At 34.7% G+C, this 15233-nt stretch overlaps 1 protein-coding gene across 1 annotated transcript in view; it reads right to left on the bottom strand.

Annotated features, from left to right (window-relative positions):
* The window catches only part of MMP16 (matrix metallopeptidase 16), a gene marked incomplete at its 3' end in the record, with an annotated part of 183269 nt that overhangs the window by 16051 nt on the left and 151985 nt on the right, over positions 1-15233 (bottom strand). The window contains exon 7 of the mRNA XM_082327266.1: positions 3450-3588. Coding sequence (XP_082183392.1) covers positions 3450-3588 — 139 coding nt within the window. The remainder of the gene's footprint in view (positions 1-3449; positions 3589-15233) is intronic.

Raw genomic sequence — 15233 nt, 5'->3', positions numbered from 1 at the left:
GTCCTCAAGTATTCTCAGGAGATCAATGTCAAATAGATATACTGATAGATTTTATTAGCACAAGTTAAGAATAACTACATTTCTCATAACAAAAAAATAAGCTGTAAAGACATTTCAAAGGTTCATAAATAAATGTTCCATCCTGAGCTGCCATCTTATATCATTTGCATATGGCTCATATTTCACAACATAGGTCCCATTTTTAAAAAATGTTAGTTTTTAAATACTTTTATACTAATCTATATTTCTACTACTGTAAAGAAGAAGTCTACTAATATCATGAATCTAACTGTATACACTTTGGGAGGAAAAATCTAATGCTAATAAAAAAAAGTAATAAAGATCTAAATCTGTTTTATAATTTAAATCAAATGTTTCAAATTTGATGTTTGCTATCCTGAAAGACAAGGATTGAAACAAATCAAACAGAATATAGATTGTTGAAAATAAATGAGATTTGTGGATTTCTAAAGGCATAAACAGAATGTTTCAAACCAGTATGGTTCACAAGGTCTATCTTGAGTGCATCTTAAAAATGTCACTGGCCTAACAGAATGTTGTTTATCCCAAATTTATGACATGTAGGTATGTAAGGAGAAGCAAGGCGGCAATTACTCACTAGCCATCACAGGTGACTGAATGAGTTTACTCCTTTCTTCACCTTTCTCAGAGTAGAGCTATTGCTCCACAAGTATGAAAGCAGGAGTGAAAAACCAGTCAGTCAGAGGAGGCCCTGTTTCATACTAGTAAAAAAGCCTCCAAAGTGAGTGAAAGAGAGCAATGGAGATGGAAGGCTTGCCTGGAACCTTCCTTTGAGCATCTGCAGAAGAAGCAGTGCCTGTTCTGAAGGGAGGATATTTACACACTCACCTGTTTCTCCAGCACACACCAGAGATTCAAGATTCCATACCTTACAGGACACTGGATGTTACTGATACCTTGAGAAGAAGTTTTGGAGACTTTATTTAAGAATCTGCAAGTAAATTATGTCTTCATTAAAACACCACAGTTTTCTACTGTGAAGAACTGACCAGTCTTAAAATGAAGTGATCTGGAAAATGTTTTCCGAGAGGAGTGCATAGTGACATTATTCAAATCCAAGCTCTGTGATGGCACTCAGTCCATCTTTTCTATTTTTTCTTTGAATAATGGACATAAACGTTTGCTTAGATATGTGCTTTGTGAACACATCTGTATGCCAGACTTGAGATTTAAAGCTCCTTCTAGAATTTACTTGGTTGGACAAGTTTTAGATTGGTAACGCAAACTACCTGGATAACATGTTCTACTTGCTCATCAACTTAGCAACAATCAACTTGTCTATTTCTAGCACCTTTGGGAGGAAGACATATACTCCTTTCCCAAGAAGAAATTTTGTGAGGGAATGGAAGAAATGAGACAATGATTGTTACCTACAGTCTATTTATATAGACTTCTGCAATCATTTTCCTCAAGGCAGCTGAGATCCTTGGTTAACAGGAATTATCAAGGACACACATACAAAAGACTCAGCTGCACCTGAATCAATTCTGTGGCAGTGGAAAAACATGAATTACACCGACAGACAAACACCATCAGGTAGATATTGGAAATCATGAAGAGGAAGTGGCAGAGAAGCAAAAATGAGAAAAATCACACAAGGAAATCTGAGGACTTTTGACCTTGGCAAACAAAGGGATAATACAAACGTCACTGGAAAAATAATGGAAGGAACTTTGGAAAGAAAGCAGGTAGAAAAATACCTGCAACAGAAAATGCAATTATCATATGATATCAGCTAGAAAGCACAAAACTAGCTGGTCTGAAATCAGAAAGCATAAGCTGGTGATGATGAGGAAGGTAAAGAACACAATATTCTGACTTCTAAGAGCACAATCCTGCTGCTTCTGCTCACTTTAATTAATCCTGATTATTTAATTTCCAAGGTAGAAAACAGAGAAATTCCCCTACTCCTGATTTTTGTTATCTATAACTTACAGACTACTGAATCAACCCATTCCTCTAAGACCTAACAGGAGTCAGTCAGCATTGGGTGAAGAGTTAAATAATGATAAAATATATTTGAGGTTCCTGGGAAGGAAAAGAAAGCAGGTATAAGACTAAGCTTGATCATTTTTGTCTGAAGCTCAGGTAATGGATCCGAGCATTATCAAGGTAAAGGTCTGGAATGCACAGGGTAGTTCCTTTGCTCTATGTAGCAGTGATGAGCAAAGGAATATCTACAGCATAATATTTGTATCCTCCCATGGACCCAAAAATCAAGCAGAGGGATGAAGATTTGGAGGTACCTTGATCATGATTCCCAATCTTATCAACTTCCCAGAGTTTATGACATGAATTGTATTTTATGGCAACAGAAATAAAAGCATATGTTGTATTTAAGTCATGTAAACAGAAAATGTACTATATGGAATGTAATTTTCCTTCTGATTCACACAAAAAGTACAATTTCTCTATTAGTAAGACATAAACTTCATCTTCATTGTACAGCTTTGCAGTGTTTCTGCATCTTATTAAACATTTTCCATTTAGCATTCCCAAGATGATAATGTTTCCATAGTGAATGAAATATTATTTCTATCTCCCTGTTAATTATTCCACTTGTAAAAATGAATTCATTTTTGATATAACAACTTTAAAAAAATTTCTACTTTTTTGTAATGAGTTAACAAGTGAATCACTCACAACACTAAACAGCTGAATTATTTTTCACATATCTATTCATTCTACATTCTTCTCCAAAATTATTATCTTATAAAACATACTTTCTATGGTTTTCACTCTTTTGTTACTAAATAGGTATTTATTTAATATATAGGATAATTTTCTCATTAAATATAAATTAGATGCATGTTCAAGAACGACTGATGCCTGGAATGAAAGCTTGAAAAGAATGATTAGCAAAAATTCAATGCATACAACGTATTTTCTGGAGTTTATGCTTCTTTAAAAATACTAAATACACATCTACAAAAAAGATATTTATTTTTCCCACCTGAAACTCCTAACATCACAGTTCTCAGATGAAACAAGTACAGTGCAATACAGTGACTTATATGTAGCACAGATGTAATTTAAATATATGCAAATTTCATTTGTAAAAAGGAAGAAGAGCAAAGAGAACCACAAAAAACCCATGGAACTGTGTTCATTCTTGCTTCCTAATCCACATTTTTCAAAAAGGATGTCGTAGTAGATCACTGCATTGCTGTCTCTTATTTATACTTCTAAATTTTCACTGAATATGTACATGATGGGATACTCTGAAGGGTAATCATAAATTAAAGCTGTAGTTGCCAAAATGAGAAAACATAACTTATATACTCTTCATTTAGCTACCAATTTGCAACATGATTTACAAATCATTAGTAAAAATAAGCAAGATATGTTCCAAGAAATCATCACAGTTGAAAGTATTACACAAAATCTTACATTTCTTCTTTTCTTACCTTTAAAGAAGACAAAATTCCCCTCACTGTTTTCATAAACTGCATCAATGCTGGGAGGCAGTCCCCTCCAGAAGTAGGTAATCTGCATGGGGTATCCATCCATCACCCTGTTGTTTCTGACTCGCCAAAACCACTGATCCTGGAAACCAAATATACATCTCTTACTATGCTTCGAGGCATTTATATGTGTTCAGTTGCTGTCTTGAAAATACTGAACAGCCTATCCTAGCATTTTTAGAGCATGACCTTTTGCTGTTTGCATAACCATATTTCTGTTTGCATTCATGTCACATCCACACGTTACAAATGTGTCAGAACTAGTTGTCCCCTGAGATGGGAATAAGCTACCCATGTGAACTGTGTGTCAGGTGTAGGTAGCCTTCGCCAGAACATACAGCGTGCTGTATGATATGATTTAACTTTCCCAACATCATTCCTATAAGGGGCCCAACTTAAAATTTGTGGACTGACTACAAGTGCTTTTAGACTGAACCATATGCATATGTGTAAGTCTAATATAATGGGACTACAGGCAGGCTTTGAAGATCAACTAATTCTGCAAGCCATTTTTTTGCAGTGGCTGCTAACAGTGAAAGGTTGATAGATACAGCTGTAACATTACTACATCAGTCTGATAAGAACTACGCTTTGATGACAACTTTACTGTAGTGAAGATTTGCAGTCTTTCCATGTAATATTAAATAGAACAGTTACTATTACAGCCAGTCATAGGTGCTAAATCCAGTGTTCTGGTAAATCTCTCTTAGCTTGTTGTCATTTAAAATGGCTTCTCCCTGTGGGATATGCTATTGGTTTAAGTAAGAGTCATACGGAAGTTGCATTCTTGAGGAATGAGGAATGTTCAAGTTGAGAAATGAGCATGTGACACATTAGGTGGGTGTTGATAAAGATGTCATTGTTGGACCTCTTCAGCTCTTATAACAACAGTTCCAGTTCATCTAATATTTAGAGATGAAGGATGGGGTAAGCAAGTATTTAACTTTTTACACACATTTGCACAGTTTTACAGCATTAATATTATATAAAACAACCCCCTTAAATGATAAAGAAAGTGCTATTTTGTCAGATATCTGTCACAGTTTTACACAGCAATTCAGCCTTCGTTCTGTATAGGTCAACTTGCCAAGCAAAAGAGATCTGTGCTCTTATGGGAACTGGCACAGCTTAGAGAGATTAATACTTTGCAGGAGCAGGCTTATGATCAACTGTATTCATCATCTTTCCAAACCTGAGATCACAGCTCTCTTTAATTGTTTATCTTTCCAATGACTCAACAATTTATAAATCTCCACAAAAGTACCAGCTATACAAATACAAACCAGCTCAATATATATACAAAAATACATCTTAATCATGTGCATAAATGAGTCTAAAATTGAAAGAGTTGTTTTGAGTCCCAGATTTCTGAGAACTTTAGTATTAAAAAAAGTTCAAATAGCTTACACAACCTGAAAAATATTATATTGAAAAGTTGCAATTGTCTGGAAATAATAGTACTAAAATCTCCCACCTTTTTTTCATGTCTAGCTATTTCATTGCTAGTGTAACACAGTGGAACTATTCTCATCTGATTAGATTCCTATTTTCAACTTTTATTGTTTTTTTAATGTAAGATATATCATAACATTTAAGGAAGATCAGCAAAATAATTTTTTAGGATTAATTGACTAAATTCCAGTAAGAGAACCGGCAAAAGTTGGGGAATACAACTTAGAGATAGAAGTATTTAGGAAGGCCTAACAGAATCGTGTTCTGAATGCTGGAACAGATAATGTCAGCCTCTGTTACTTTTTATGATAGCATGTACATAAGACAAGAGGGCTTTGAAAAATTAAAATTAAGGGGAATATCCTCAAAGCAGACATTTGGAAGTACTTTTTCATTGAAACAGATTCAGGTCAGTTTTTTTAGACTTCATCAATCTAGGAATGACTTAGGGAGGAATGATGTAATGATAAGTCTCAATAGGCCAAGGAGTTCTTTGTCCTCCCCAAATTTCTATAAAACCCTCAAAAGCCAGGCAGTATCTCAGAGATCAGTTATTAAAGTTTAAAAAAGGACAAACAAGTAGCAAGATGCAGTGATTTAAAACTGCAGTCTTTGTGATATCTGTTACTATCTTCAGTACAACAGAGTATTCCAGTCTTGTCTTTCTTCATTCCAAGATAGATAACCCTTTTTATTTGTCTGTATTTGGTTGCAAAAGCACATCTTAGAAAACAATGTTTAGTTGCAGGAAGGAACATATCCAGCTCTCATAAAATGTCCACTAACTTAGAAGGACATTGATCAAGTTGTAGGTACAAAATAAGCAAGGTATTTAAAGCTGAACAAAGTCTGACTGTTTAGCTGAATACAAAAGGACATAAGGACACACATAATCACTTCATTGAACAAAGGTTGTAAGTGAAATGTTCAGGCTTTCAGGAGTTTCCCAACATAATGTGCATACTCCAGAAAGTCTGGACATCAGTGCTATAGAAAAAGCTTATAACATTCTAGGTTGGCTAATGAATGTCAACTTTCAGCTAGTACACCAAAGCAGATCCTGCGTATCACATTAATATATTACAAGAGAAGGATTTCTGTAGTTCTAATGACAGGAATAACCTTCTTTTGATCAGACTTAAACTACATTGTTAAATATTCAATCAATTCCTTTGACAGTTTTTAAAAAAAAAAAAAAAACAAACAACAAAAAACAACAACAAAAAAACCCAAACACCAAACTTTAAATAGTCACGGCTATATTCAATAGTTCACAAAATTCCAAGTGTTAAAAGATAGATGTGGCCAGAGTAGCATGCAGTCATTTTAGTTTAGGCAGTACTGCACTGTTGATTGGCTAGTAGTATCCCATCATGGCGATTTCTGGTATAATATCAAAGTGTCAGTGCAATGAACTCAGTAAAGAGGCTAAACATGCATTCTTGAAAGAAACTGAATCTGTAACAAATACAAGTTTCACAGTGTAACAAAACTTGTGAAATCAACAAGTCAACGAAGATCCTCTTCTTGAGAATGAGTTATGTTTCAGCCTTAGTGATTTGTGGAATATATTTGCATTAACTCATTTTGATAACAAGACCAATAAAATTATATTCTGCAGATTTGGTATTGAGTTATATGTCATATTGTGTATTTCATATTTAATATTGGTGATTTGCAGCATAATATTCTTATTTATTTTTTGCTCAAATTCCTTAGCAAACCAATAATTTGACCTGCTATACCACAATTAAAATCTTCACAATAATACAATTAGGGCAAAGCTGGAACGCTTGATTCATTCAGCATAGCCCCAGGAATTTGTTTTTATATATAGATATATATGGCCATGTCAATACTATGTATTCGTAAGATTTCAACAAGAAATAATTCAAGGTATCTGACAAGAAATTAATTCAGCAGGTTCTTACTGTGTATACACATCCATTCTGGACTGGCACATGCCTTCTCACCTGAAACTGATTATAGAAGATCCCCACCCTACCCTATAGCCATTTTAGAGATACTTCCAATAGAAATGGTATCTAAAATGGTGTAATGGAAAATCACGAATCTTCAAGATCTTTTCCTTTTTCAATATGTACCTTGTTACTCCCCAAATTCTACAAAGAAATGAGACTACTGCTTCTGTACTAATACTACTAGATTAGTACTCAGTGAGTTACATAAGTAGAATTGATTTGACCAGATTTATATGTCTACAATATAAAAATCTGTTTAGAAATGAATCACTGAACCTGGCACAATAGATGTCCTTCATAGAAACATTCTAAGGTAAGCTTCACTTGGTTGTTTACTTCTCTACACTGATTATAAAGGGAATCTAGAAACCTGGCTCCTGTTTAGATGTCTGCAAAGTACAAAGTGGGCATCTAAATGCAAGCGAGAAAAATCCCATCCATTCTCTACTTTTTGTCTCCTGAGTTCAACCAGTCATAATGCAAAGAACATAAAATCATAAGGCTGTCCCCACAGGGCCAGATTAGGGTTTGTCTAGGCCTGTATCCTATCTCCAGTGGAGTCACTAGCAAATTAAGAGATAAGACTTCAGCCCTGAAGGTGGTCAGGCAGTTGGACTAGATGATCGTTGTAGGTACCTTCCAACTGCACTATTGTACTTCTATTCTATTCTGACAATAAAAACAAAGGCAACATGCAATGTCACCTCTCTGATACATTCTCCCAGTCACCCATCACTTGTGGTTAAGGGACCTCCTGAACCAAAGGCAATAATTTTGTGATTAATAGCACTTGATGGACTTTTACTCCTTTGGACTCCTTCCTAAACACATGCAAACTTAGAGCAGTCACATCTATCTGCAGAAATGTGTATGATAATTTAACAACCCACAGTGTGAAAAGCCATGAGCAATCAGCAAGTCACAGCTGCTTACTGGTGTTCAGCCTTCATTCACTTTATTTCGTTTTCTTCATCACCAAGAATAGTAGCATTTTGACTGCAAGATCTAATCCAAGATCTTTGTTGCTTCATATTAAAACCGCCTTGTAGACTAAATCCTTCTGCTTGTTTCCAGGAAACCTTTCTATACTGTAACACATCTGGCCAATATTAAGGATAAAGGATTTGTGGGTTGAAATAAGATCTCCCTGTGCCATTGCCTTTACTGTCTAAATACTCCATTCTGAAGCATAATTGTGAACATAACACATCATGCTCTCTATTCTGCTGATGGAATCCCATAGACTCCTTATTTTCCTGTTCTCTTTTCAGTAGATTTACATACCATTGCAATAATCATGAGCAATTGGTATTGCTCATCAGTAAGGAGTCTACAGGTTTCCACTGAATAAAATTTTGGAAATGTATAATTTTAGCATTTTTATGGTCTTATTTAAACAGACAGAAGAAGGCACATGATTTGCCAACAGATGTCTTTTTAGAGATAGCCAGACCAACAAGAATCAGCAAACATCTGGAGATGTCTGAGAGCAGAACTGGAAGTTTGGATCATTTATAAGACTGGGCAAGGTAGATGTTGGCAGAGGTTGATAGAATAATTTGTTTATGTAAACTTAATTTCTCTTGCTGACTTTCCTGTGAACATACTGGACTCAACGGTTTTAGACTGCCAGAGTTCAAACTCTGGAACTCAAGTTAAGAAACTCTAGCATATGGCTGTAAAGCAGGCCAAGGATCTTTCTGAGGTATCAGATGGGATAGGCTCTGCTTATAGAAAGAATGGGTCATTTCAGCACATATAACTAAATGTACTTAATTTTTCTTAAACAAAGTTATATTTACCAGCAATTTTATCATCTGTGTTTTGATAAACAGGTACAATTAATGAAAATGTGTTTTCAACACAGTTCAGCTATTATTGAAATTCGAAAGAGGCACAGTCCAAGAGAAAGTGTATTCACTCTAAGAAAGCTCTTTCACGCTTGAAGTAAATAGCTTGAAACAGTTTCTCTGACAAAACACATCTCGGTGTATTTGGTTATGCTGAATAAACAATTTTGCCTCTTTTGAGAAATACTGTGTATTGAAAAACTGTTTTGTCTTTCCCACTATATTGGTTAAATATACTTTTAGTTATTTTAATTCCCCAAAACACATTAACCGCTGCAGACAGGTTGAACACATGACTTGTCACATGTACTCTAATTCCAAGCCCGACAAACACATACATTGAATGCATAGCTTTTAGTGCTTTTCCTTGCTGGCTAGCAAATGCCTTTTTGTAAGCATCTGTAGTTACCCTATAGCTCCAAATATATGGATCACTCCTGTGCAGCTGATATCTTGCATTATAGTGGATCATTAAATATTATGACTATAGACATACTAAGTAAATTAAACTTGGATAATTATTCCCAGTTCAAAAAGAAGAACTGAAACAAAAAAAAAAACAAAACCAAAACATTATTTGAAAAATGAGTAATATATCTAAAAATCAAAAAATGGACATTGAGTAAGGAGAGACTGTAAGCTGTTTCAGAAACAATATTATGAATAAAGAGTAATAGTAGGATGAAGAAGCAGGAGCAGTCACTCAAATTGACTGCTATGAAATTTGTTTTAATTAGAAGATGGGATACTTCTGAGAAAAAAAAGACAATAAAGCTTTTTAAAGAAAACAGAGTCAACAGAGGTTATACATAAATCATTCTGCACTGCCAGTAAATGCTCTAGGTATTTTTTTCTGTGCATATGTAATGCAGTGATTAGATGAAGGGACTAAAATACAGTCCGTTGTGTAAGATCATAGCAAATACCTTCCTCATAAAAGCACTTCTTTATTAACAACTTGGAGAATCTTGAATGGAAGAGTGTATTAGTCAAAAAATCTGGCTCATAATGCATATTTTTCATACTTTATTGTTAGATACATTCTTCTCCTAATCTTACAATAAACCAATTTTAGCTTTTTAGTGATGATTGTATTAAATTGTTCTTCATGTTTGAGTCTATGAACACTTTTAGCAAAGTTTCTAAACTAAAAAGTTTGTAACTTTCTTTTTATTTATTTCTATTTGATGCTGGTAAGCATTGCTGCCATCTCATTTTTTTTTTTCAAATGAACATTTAAATCTGTACTCCTATGAATAATTAATTTCAATTTCGATATTTATTCTCACCTTAAACATATCTCAGGTTCCTTAAGGGACACAGATGATGGGTAGGAGAATTAAAAACAATCTCCAGATATTTCAGTTCATCCATAATACACAAAATAGTGGACTTTTTATTGCAAAATTAATGGAGCTTTCTTTTCTCAGCACCTCATTTTCTCCTGCATCTCTGGACCAACAACCATTGCCAACAATAAAACATTAATTTGCTACAAAATCTCTAGAGCTCTGACCTTTATTTTATACCTAATGAACTCTATCTGCAATTCTGTAATGACATGTGACACTCTGACTCAGACGTCCAAATGATACCCACTAAAAACAGAAAGGCTGCCCAGTGTGATAGACATTCTAAAAAAACTACAAAGAGCTAGAAAGAAGAAAAAAATGTTATCACTTTTCAAGTGATAACTTTTGTCACTACTTGGAGATGAAGATTAAGCTGACTTTAGCAGAAATTAGGTTTTATGCGGGTTTTACAAGGAATCTTAAAACTCACTGCAGGTACACAGCAGGAAAAGATTTAAGGCAGACAGCGGGCAGGTGAAAAACAAGGACAAATCACAACTGTAAATTATAATATTTTGACTATAATTATAAAAATGTGTGTGAAACCCCCAGTAATTTGTGAAATACCCTCGTATTGTACAACAAATATGTCTGTATGAATTTATCTCTGTCAGTACTGAGACTCTGACTTGATTTTGAAGTGTGTATATATATATATATATATATAGTGCTGTTAAGGGTATTCCACCACCAAAAGATGGAATGAGATGCTAAACTGAAAAATTTAATATCTACAGAGGCTAGAGAGAGAAGTTTTACTATGGCTAGATTCCACAGGATCACTGCTTGGCCTATTTGATTTAAAAAAAAAAAAAAAAAAAAAAAGGCAAATAAACATAATACTTCTGCCCTAAATTAATGTTAATCAAATGCTGAATTCCAGTTAATACTGTAGCTTAATATTATTGTCAAAATACATCAAGGTTTCACACTGGGTCATGTCTTCTCCCATAAACTACCTCTGACCATGTGCAAAAGCAAGCCTTTGTCAATGGAAAATTAAGCATACCCAGCAGCTATGCAAAGCAGGAGTGGCAGACTGAAACATTCAGACAAATGAGTATCCTTCTATTTTTTTTCTGAGCACTGTGAAAAAAAGCCCGTGGTAAATAATATACTAAGCTGTTTAGTAACTTTAATTTTTTCTCTTACAGAGAAAGAAGAGTTCCACTTACGTACAGAGAAAGTTACCAGAGAACAGAACCTGCAGAGATTATATTTCAAGACTGTAATCTGGGAGAAAATGAAGTTCCTCTACTACACACCTCTATGGGAATATTAAGAAACTTCCTGAATTTGGGAAATGCAAGGTATATTTATTGTATCTAAGTAAAAATAAATCAGGAATATCCTTTTAAAAATCTTGATCTAATCTCAAAAGGCATTTTTCCACATCTACTTCAGCAGTTCATGTGCATTTCACCAGGGGATCTCAATGATGGTAATACTGGGCCTGCAGCATGTGGGATTAAAGGCTTTGTTCCTACTCATTTGGGGAATTCCAGTATTTCTTAATAACATCCATTTTCAACATTCCAAATTTGGAATTTATAACATTTAACTCAAAGGACACCACTGCACAGCATAGGTAAAAAAAGAATAAAATGCTTCTGAGCAACTTTCTGTGAAATAATTTTCATGGAGCAGAAAGAAGTTGTTACAGTCCAGGGGATTTAAATGGAGAAAAAATATTAGCACAACTCAGCTATGAGAATGATTGCTGAAATTATTTTTCTTTTCTGTTTTGCATTTTTTCCCATATAGAATTTGCAAAGCAACTTATAGATTAGCCCCACTTCGGTTCCTACTTAATTCCACAGCAGAAAACAATTGGCTCTAGTGAGACTGGAATCAGACATTAAATGGATGCTACCAATCTAGCTCATTTTAGGAAACAATTAACTAAAGGGACTATTCTATATACACACAGACTACTTTAGCTCATCTTAATATTAAGCTGATTCACATTAAGAACAAACAAAGCTCATTTAAAACTACAAAGGACTGTTATCTGTTCATTAACAGATGAATGTATAATGCATTAAAGATGACTTATTTGAACTTCTAGAAACAATTCATCTTTCCTAATGTGTTTGAGACAACAACATGGTTGTAATAGTGTAAAAACGTGGTCTGAGAACGACTGTGAGAAGTCTGAGCATTTAACACTGCTCAGGAAAACCTCAGCACCTCCTGTGTTGAGTTCCTGAACCTCCTGATCATCTCCTCACTGGAGATGAGACCAGCTCACTGGATTCAAAACAAAGGGAAGCAAAAACATCACCAAATGCTATTGCAAGTTCTGCTGCTTCCTTACATTCCCAAACAAGGAATGTACTTCCTTGATGTAATTTATTAACCACTGTTAATTACCATTTATTATTGGCATCTAATCAGACACTGAAGCACTCCTCCAGACAAATTAAAGCCATTGTTTGTTATGATCTTACTCTTTTTCTTAACAACGTGTTAATGCTAACCAACACCATGAGCAAAATAACTAACTGCTGTGACTCAGAGTAGGAGCAAGTAAAAAAATGGTAAACTTAAGCATTTGTTGTTTATGGGAAGTACTACGCTGAGCCCGCTTTAAAGTGTCTGTCTTCAGCTGAGCCTCTGACATAAAAAGTTCACTGGTGTAAATACATTTTCAAGCAGAAAAATTATCTAGTGATTTTATCTAGGAAATCTTTTCTAAGGAGTAGCATATATTTTTTTCTAGTATCTGTTCTTATCTGTTTTTCTATGTAACTGACAAAGTAAAGTAATGTCAAGTTATTTATTCAAGGTCAAAAATGGCTCTGTTTATGTTAAAATCTACCTTCTTGGCTTCATATTCCAACTATTGACCTGAATACCTTCTTTTGCTATTTGAGATATGTGAAAAACTGTTTTTCATTGCTCATGCTGAAATCTATAGCTATGCTTTTAAAAAAAAAAAGCTACAGTAATCTAGAAATTAGGCTTCAAAGATTAGGGAAAATATGAAAAATAGCATTTATTTTTCCAAAGGAGTCAAAGGGCTATGGCATTTCAGATACACTCTAACTCTCTTCTTTCTCTTTTTTTCCCCTTCATTTATAAACCGATGTATAGATCTCATTCATGGACACTATGTACAAGAAAATCGTAATGTCCACTCTTGCTCATCCGAAGTCTGATTCTGGTTTATGCACCACCAGGATGATGCAATGTAACAAGAGGAACTATGACTGAAGCTGGAACAAAAATACCTCCTTTACGTTCAACATAAAATTCTAAAGTCTAGTCGATAAGCCAAAACATCGGTAATCCCTCTGAAAACTCTCCTGACGTTCTGTAGTAATTTCAGTAAAGTACTACCAGCTGCATCCCAGTTTTCCCACTTCTAGTGCCGCACAGTGGTAGATCCAAGATCCAGAGTTTCTCCTCCTTTATTTTATCTTTGAATTTCTTCTTTCCTTTATAAGCTTCTTTCTTTTACTCTTTCTCTAACTCGTACTTGGGCCGTTTGTATTGGGTGTCGGTGCCCAGGTGCTGGTGGGAGGGGCTGCAGGGGGGGCCTCTGTGAGGGGAGGCCACGGCTGCCCTGTGCCGGACACAACCGGTTCCAGCCGGTTCCAGCCAGTTCCAATGGACCCACCTCAGGACAAGCTGAGCCCCTCAGCCAAGCTGCTGCTGCCTCTGTGGTAAGGTATTTAAGAAAGGGCAAAAGCGTTGCTCCCCGCTCAGAGTTTTTTTCATATTCAAAACACTGTCATGTTCAGTAGCAGATTTGAGGAATTTCTGATCTTATTTCCAATACACAAAGAGTAATGCTGAGTACCTGACAACAGGCTATACAAGAATTCTGCAGTTCTTCAAGAAGCTTTGAAAGACGCCCATTCATACTAGATTCTGCAAATCACTCTTTCGTGCTATATTTTTCTCATTTGAAAGAAAACTTTCATTGTTCAACTATTTCAAAGGGTGTTATTTTGTCTAAAATCATCAACATAAAAAGAATATAAAACTATTAATATTTTTAGAATATAACTGTGAAGTTTATTTTGGGTATCACATATTGAAATTTAGCTAAATATCTTGTGTATTACAAGGCAAATATGAAAAAAGTGCACCATACTGTGAACTTACATTACCTCTTCCTAAGCAAAATATAACAAAATATTCAGCCAAGTACCTCATGCAGTTTGGTCATTTGCTGTGCAGAAATAGTTTTGGACATCTATTTGGTTGACTATTAGTATATCCAAATACTCTGTGTGCTTCCTTGAATATTGAATGCATAAGACACACACACAAAAACAGCTCTTAAAAATAGATCTTAGGCTTAAAAAAATGCCCATAAGGAAACAGGCTTGGTATAATTCAGAGAACTGACAGAGAAATGACCTCTTTAAATGAATGTAGTGAACGGAGCCTACTTGCAGAGGCATCCACAACCCTGGCTATAGTTCTCTTTCGGAAGACATGTCTTGATTTAAATCCCAGCCCTTTCCTGTCTCTGCTCAGCTGAGCGCAGTAACTAACTGCAGCAACTAACCATCTTGCTTTCATCTGCACTGCAAAGGGCATATGACTGCTATTGCCCTTTCCAGTGCAGATGAAAACACTTTTTAAAAAAATATCTTCTCTACATTTCAAACTAACAATTTTAAATTACTGCATATGAACAAATTCATTCTAAAATAAACACCTCCTAAGACTGCTATTAGTATTTGGTGTTCTATGGAAGTAATTAATTTAAGAACACTTTGATATACATTTGGTTAATATTTAATTTTGAAATATTGTATCCTCATTGTGTTAAAGCTCAGTTCTTATTAGTAAATGATTCTTTCATATCCTTTATTTTAATTCTTTCAGTCTTATTCAAATATGTATTTTATAATTTCTTCATTATCAAATTGTATGTGAGCTTTTTATAAATTTTTGATGCATATCCATCCATCCTCTATTTTGCCTGTGTAGACAGTAGCAATGGCATTTCTTTTCTTTGTATACATTAACCTTTCAAAACTACTCTGAAGCAATCAAAACCTCTAAGTATCTATAAATACTTTCAGTTCAAGGAAATACTGTTACACAGAACACTTTTAAAATGCGCTCTGG

This window comes from Platalea leucorodia (assembly GCF_965183815.1).
Source record: "Platalea leucorodia genome assembly, chromosome: 1".
NCBI lineage: Eukaryota > Metazoa > Chordata > Aves > Pelecaniformes > Threskiornithidae > Platalea > Platalea leucorodia.
The sequence above is the reverse complement of the archived record's forward strand: the minus strand, read 5'-3'. Positions and strand labels throughout refer to the sequence as shown.